At 27.0% G+C, this 7,364-nt stretch overlaps 1 protein-coding gene across 1 annotated transcript; it reads right to left on the bottom strand.

Moving 5' to 3' along the window:
* Positions 1–5,235: 5,235 nt before the first annotated feature.
* LOC142227506 (uncharacterized) lies at positions 5,236–6,433 on the bottom strand. Its single transcript, XM_075298053.1, has 2 exons — positions 6,142–6,433; positions 5,236–6,030 (listed from the first exon to the last, which is right to left on the bottom strand). Exons 1-2 carry the CDS (start codon positions 6,365–6,367, stop codon positions 5,456–5,458), a joined length of 801 nt encoding a protein of 266 aa, XP_075154168.1. The 5' UTR covers positions 6,368–6,433; the 3' UTR covers positions 5,236–5,455.
* Positions 6,434–7,364: the final 931 nt, after the last annotated feature.

Genomic DNA, 7,364 nt, shown 5'->3' with positions numbered 1-7,364 from the left:
AACCCAACAATGAACCCCACTTGAACCTTCCGAAAAAAGGTGGCAAAGGAAAAAAAAAAGATATGTTTGTACGAATTTATTTCGGCATAAGCCGGCTATCATGTAAATCTCAGCTTAAAACCATGCATTGACTAAACTACAAGTGTAGCTTAACCGACAGAGGAAAAGTATGCTTGTCAAATTTAAAATTTGTTGAACTTTTACTTCTGTAGAAAACTTTGTCAAAATGTTATTTCTATACAATATTTTCTCATAATTTTATTTCAATAGAAAATTTTGTCAAAATTTTATTTCTATACAAACTTTGTTTCTATAATTTTTTTCATCAAAATTTTATCAAAATTCTGTTTCTATGAAATATTGTATCAAAATTTTATTTTCATAGAAAATTTTGTCACAATTTTATTTCCATAGAAAATTTTGTCAAAATTTTATTTCTTTAGAAAATTTTGTTAAAATTTTATTTCTGTAGAAAATTTTGTCAAAATTTTATTTCTATAGAAAATTTGTTTCTATAATATATTTTATCAAAATCCTATTTATATGAAATATTTTATCAAAATTTTATTTCCATAGAAATTTTTGTCTAAATTTTATTTCTTTAGAAAGTTTTGTCAAAATTTTAATTTTGTAGAAAATTCTGTCAAAATTTTATTTCTGTAGATAATTATATACAAATTTTATTTCTATAGCAAATGTTGTCCAATTTTTCTTTCTTCAGAAAATTTTGTTGAAAATTTTATTTCTATAGAACATTTTGCCAACACTTTTATTTTACTATAGCAAATTTTGTAGAAAATTTTATTTCTATAGAAAATTTTGTATATATTTTTTATCTAAAGAAAATGTTTTTAAAATGTTATTTCTATAGAAAATTTTTGTCAAAATTTTATTTCTATTCAATATTTTCTCATAATTTTATTTTAATAGAAAATTTTGTCCAAATTTTATTTCTATAGAAAATTTGTTTCTATAATTTTTTTTCAAAATTCTATATCTATAAAATATTTTATCAAAATTCTATATCTATAAAATATTTTATCAAAATTTTATTTCCATAGAAAATTGTGTCACAATTTTATTTCCATAGAAAATTTTGTCAAAATTTTATTTCTATAGAAAATTTTGTCAAAATTTTATTTCTATAGAAATTTTTTTCAAAATTTTATTTCTATAGAAAATTTTGTCCAAATTTTATTTCTATAGAAAATTGTGTAAAAAATTGATGTCTATAGAAAATGTTGCCAAATTTTATTTCTATTGAAAATTTTGTCAAAATTTTATTTCCATTGAAAATTTTGTCAAAATTTTATTTCTATAAAAATTTTCCCAATTTTATTTCTATGGAAACCTTTGTCAAAATTTTATTTCTATAGAAAATTTTGTCAAAATTTCATTTCTGTAGAAAATCTTATCAATTTTTTTTTTCTATAGAAAATTTTGTTAAAAGTTTATTTTTATAAAAAATTTTATCAAATTTTTTATTTCTATAGAAACATTTTAACATTAACATTTTTCTTTCTATAGAAAATTTTGTCAAAATTTTATTTCTATAGAAAAATGTTGTCAAAATTTTATTTCTATAGAAAATTTCGTCAAATTTTATTTCTATTGAAAATTTTGTCAAAATTTTATTTCTATAAAAACTTTTGCCAAATTTTATTTCTATAGAAAATTGTGTTAAAAAATGCATGTCTATAGAAAATGTTGCCAAATTTTATTTCTTTTGAAAATGTTGTAAAAATTTTATTTCTATTGAAAATTTTGTCAAAATTTTATTTCTATAAAAACTTTTGCCAAATTTTATTTCTATAGAAAACTTTGTCAAAATATTATTTCTATAGAAAATTTTGTCAAAATTTCATTTCTGTAGAAAATCTTATCAATTTTTGTTCTATAGAAAATTTTATTAAAATTTATTTTTATAAAAAATATTATCAAATTTTTTATTTCTATAGAAAATGTCATCCAAATTTTTTTTTCTATAGAAAATTTTGTCAAAATTTTATTTCTATAGAAAAATTTTGTCAAAATTTTATTTCTATAGAAAATTTCGTCAAATTTTATTTCTATTGCAAAGTTTGTCAAAATTTTATTTCTATAAAAAATTGTGTAAAAAATTAATGTGTATAGCAAATGCTGCCAAATTTTATGTCTACATACAAAAAAAAAATTTTCTGATTCAATCACCAAATTAATTGATCCAATTAACTTTTTAATTGAAATGTCTTCAATCACGAAAATGATAGTATCAATCACAGTTTTAATTGGGCATAGAAAAAATTCTTGATTAAAAAATTAATTGATTTTTTCAGCAAATTTCAATTAATTTTTTAATTGATTCAATTAAAAATTTAATTGATGTTGATTGCAAAACTCAATTAATTTATCAATTAAAAAAGGTAACTATTTTTAATTACTTTCTGAATTGGCTTAGAGTTTTTATTTGGATTAACAAATGATTGTTTGAAATACATTTTTAATTAAAAATTTAAAAAAAAATCAGCACTTTTTTTAACTGAATTAGTCTTCCGAATTTGATTAAAAAGTTAATTGTATCAATTATTATACCCTTCACCACTACTGTGGTACAGGGTATAATAAGTTTGTGCATTTGTATGTAACGCCAAGAAGGAGTAATCATAGACCAACCTTTTAGTATACGGATCGGCTTAGAATTAAATTCTGAGTCGATTTAGCGATGTCCGTCTGTCTGTCTGTCCGTCTGTCTGTCCGTCAGTCTGTCCGTCTGTCTGTCTGTCCGTCTGTCTGTCTGTCTGTTGATGTATTTTTGTGTGCAAAGTACAGCTCGCAGTTTTAGTCCGATTGTCCTAAAATTTGGTACAGGGTCCTGTTTCGGCTCAAAGACGATCCCTATTGATTTTGGAAAAAATCGGTTCAGATTTAGATATAGCTGCCATATATATTTTTCACCGATCTGGTCATAATTGGCGTGTATATCAACCGATCTTCCTCAAATTCCGTACATCCGAATATTTTATGAGTCTCGAAAAACTTGCAAAATATCAGCAAAATCGGTTCAGATTTAGATATAGCTCCCATATATAGCTTTCGCCCGATTTACACTCATATGACCACAGAGGCCAATTTTTAACTCCGATTTAGTTGAAATTTTGCACAGGGAGTAGAATTAGCATTGTAGCCATGCGTGCCAAATTTGGTTGAAATCGGTTCAGATTTAGATATATCTCCCATATATACCTTTCGCCCGATTTACACTCATATGACCACAGAGGCCAATTTTTAACTCCGATTTAGTTGAAATTTTGCACAGGGAGTAGAATTATCATTGTTACTATGCGTGCCAAATTTGGTTGAAATCGGTTCAGATTTGGATATATCTCCCATATATAGCTTTCGCCCGATTTACACTCATATGACCACAGAGGCCAATTTTTAACTCCGATTTAGTTGAAATTTTGCACAGGGAGTAGAATTAGCATTGTAGCTATGCGTGCCAAATTTGGTTGAAATCGGTTCAGATTTATATATATCTCCCATATATACCTTTCGCCCGATTTACACTCATATGTCCACAGAGGCCAATTTTTAACTCCGATTTAGTTGAAATTTTGTACAGGGAGTAGAATTAGCATTGTTGCTATGCGTGCCAAATTTGGTTGAAATCGGTTCAGATTTAGATATACCTCCCATATATAGCTTTCGCCCGATTTACACTCATATGTCCACAGAGGCCAATTTTTAACTCCGATTTAGTTGAAATTTTGCACAGGGAGGAGAATAAGCATTGTTGCTATGCGTGCCAAATTTGGTTGAAATCGGTTCAGATTTAGATATAGCTCCCATATATATGTTTTTCTGATTTCGACAAAAATGGTTAAAATACCAACATTTTCCTTGTAAAATCGCCACTGCTTAGTCGAAAGGTTGTAAAAATGACTCTAATTTTCCTAAACTTCTAATACATATATATCGAGCGATAAATCATAAATAAACTTTTTTGAAGTTTCCTTAAAATTGCTTCAGATTTAAACGTTTCCCATATTTTTTTACTAACATTGTATTCCACCCTAGTGCATTAGCCGACTTAAATTTTGAGTCTATAGATTTTGTAGAATTCTATCAAATTCTTCCAGATCGAGTGATATTTAAATGTATGTATTTGGGGCAAACCTTTATATATAGCCCCAAACACATTTGACGAATGTGATATGGTATCGAAAATTTAGATCTACAAAGTGGTGCAGGGTATAATATAGTCGGCACCGCCCGACTTTGGACTTTCCTTACTGGTTTTAATTAAAAATTTTAAAATTTTCCATCATTGACTTAATTAACTTAATGTTTCTATCATGATTAAAAAGTTAATTGTATCAATTAATTTATTAATTGAAAAAATTTTCAACTTCAATTAACTTTTTAATTGGAAATATTTTGGTGATATTTTTTTCTGTGTATAGAAAACTTTGTCAAAATTTTATTTCTATAGAAAATTTTGTCAAATTTTCATTTCTGTAGAAAATCTTATCAATTTTTTTTTTTTCTATAGAAAATTTTGTTAAAAGTTTATTTTTATAAAATTTTATCCAATTTTTTATTCCTATAGAAAATGACGTCAAATTGTTTTTTTTTGTCTATAGAAAATTTTATTTCTATAGAAAATTTCGTCAAATTTTATTTCTATAGAAAATATTGTCAAAATTTTATTTCTATAAAAACTTTTGCCAGATTTTATTTCTAAAGAAAATTGTGTAAAAAAATTATTTCTATAGAAAATGTTGTCAAATTTTACTATAGAAAATTTATTCAAATTTGTATTTCTATAGAAAATTTTGTCAAAATTTTATTTCTATAGGCTAGGGCGAATCCAAAGGATCATAAGTAGGCTGATATCGACCGGGATTGGATTTTTTTTCCTGTATACAGAATCTAAATTGAAGAGACGAACAGACAGTCGAATATCACTGAATTCACCCACAATTTAATTATAAAATGATTGGTGTACTAAACAATGAATACCAGACTGCTTCTTCTGGGCGTTACAACAAATCCCCAAACTTATACCCTACATCAGAGTAGTTTCGAAAGGCATAAAGGTTTTCGGAGACAATTTCTATACGCGACACACTTTGTGGCCAAAAAATCATTATTTCAGTTTATTTAAAGATTCTATCCTTAAATCTTTACTTTAAGTAAAATAAGCAATTATTTCAAAGAGAAACGAAACAAAGTTTATGATATTTCTTTTAATTAAAATTTCTTTATTTTAAAGATAATTGTCTTTAATAGTGTATAAATGCCGTATCCTAAAATTTAGGTTGCATTATCTTTTGGATTAGGGCAATATATTTTTATGTATGGATACCTCTGTTTGCTTTTCTTTAATTTAAGAAAATTTTCTATTTTTTTTTTCAGTGTATTTATTCCTATTTTTTTTTTGTTACTTTAAAGTTGATCTCCGGACCCTATGCATTTATATCAAAACATCTAAGTCATCATTCCAACCCAAAATACTGTTGATGACATCACGCATCTCCTTCATGGGTACACCAAGAGCCATTAGTCTCTCTTGCACTTCACGGTAGGCGGGGACATTATTCCGTAGATTCAATACAATTTGTTGAAATTCCTCGGATTTCAAATGGGCTACAGCTTCAACCAAATCATTATCGATTTTCATTAAATCCTGATATAAATTCACCAATTTTTGATGGGGTAAAATCGAGTGAATTTTTTGCATGAGGCCTCGTATTCCTTTGCTCTCTTGACCTGAACGAACCGATTTTCTTGATATTGTATGGAAGTCTTGAAGATCAATATGAAGAACATGACAAGCATACGATTTTAAAATACGATATTCCTCAGAATGTCTTATTTCCGAAACTTTCTTTTCATATTCTGAAGATGTCACGAAATCGTTTAGAGCTTTCACCTCAGGATCATTAGCATAGGAATGAATAATGGATTTAATGCCTTCCATGGGGAGAAGTTTCATTGATTCTCGTATAAGATTTAATAGGCCTCGATTTTTTCGGGGGGAGCATATTTCTAAAAAAAAGAAAACAAAAACAGGAAAATTGGATTAGTTCACAACTTGTGGGAAAATATTTTTTTATATATTTTGAAAAATAATTAAAACATTTGATATCATGTCCTTACCCTTTTCGCCAAGATCCTTAACCACAAATTCATTGCTTCCCTCGATATCATCCCATACTGGTAGCCAATTGATTTTTACTTTTTGATCATTCAAAATTTCCGTCCCAGACTCCTGAGGCCATAAACTCTCCTCTGACTTTGAGGAACCGTCAACTTCCAGGACACTTACTGCCATAATACCAGACATGGCCATGGCCATTATGGAAAATATCATCATTGACTTCATCTTAAGACTTTAAGAACTTTTGTGAAACTTCAATACCCAATGACTGTTAAATATTATTCTGGTTACAGAGGTTTTTATATATTCCCAAAAAAAAAACACAAACCTCAAAAATTAGGTAAGTGGGTCTTTATGGCTTCATCATTTATTCTACTTTCGTTATCTGTATGAATATTTGCCATGCTGGCTGGCATAACCATCTTGGCATCATGGCTTAATGCTACTGCAAACAGTCGGGCTTCTTCTTAATCCCTGGGATAAAAATTCAGTTTTTCTTGTGACTTAATTTATAAAAAGAGAAAAAAAACTTTTGTCACTTTTTGCTGTGAAATCTTATGGATATTTTTAATTCATTTATTATCGAAATGGATTTAACGAAAGTTATTTTCCATTTTTGTAGACTTTCTTTTGAATAATCGAAAGAGGGTAAAATATTCTGTAATTGACATTAGGGATACAAAAGTGGAAAATCTACTTTTCGATTAATCGAATTTTTGTTAAAAAACGTAGACGTATAATCGACTTTTAAAGAAAAAGCCGACAACTCGACATTAAATTACAAGAGCTTCCAAACAAGTGATTCGAGTCGCCAATTTGTGATCTAGATGTAGGGCATATGTGGATCATCAGTCTTACATGGGCTTTGCATCGCGGTTCCCACGGTTGGTTGAATTTTGTAGATTTTGCTAAATGTTTCTCTCCTATCTATAGAAAAAAAATCAACAAAAAAATTTCTATAGAAATAAATATAATATAATAAAAATATTTTTTTTCTCAAAAAATTTCTATAAAATGGACAAAATTTTCTGTGGGAATAAAATTTTGGCAAACTTTTTTCTATAGGAATACAATTTTGGGAACCTTTTTTCTATAGGAATAAAATTTTGCAAATATTTTCTATAGAAATAAAATTTTTCTAAAGAAATAAAACATGAATTTTCTATTGAAATAATTTTTTGTTTTTGAAATAAAAAAATTTCAATAGACATAAAATTTAAAC

This window comes from Haematobia irritans, chromosome 2 (assembly GCF_050003625.1).
Source record: "Haematobia irritans isolate KBUSLIRL chromosome 2, ASM5000362v1, whole genome shotgun sequence".
NCBI classification, from domain to species: Eukaryota; Metazoa; Arthropoda; class Insecta; order Diptera; family Muscidae; genus Haematobia; species Haematobia irritans.
The sequence above is the reverse complement of the archived record's forward strand: the minus strand, read 5'-3'. Positions and strand labels throughout refer to the sequence as shown.

Excerpts from the sequence above, each read along its gene's own strand:
- LOC142227506 (XM_075298053.1), bottom strand. The coding sequence starts at position 6,367 with ATGAAGTCAATGATGATATTTTCCATAATGGCCATGGCCATGTCTGGT. Across the intron at positions 6,031-6,141 it reads TAAGGATCTTGGCGAAAAGG|AAATATGCTCCCCCCGAAAA; the intron begins GTAAGGACATGA and ends TCTTTTTTTTAG.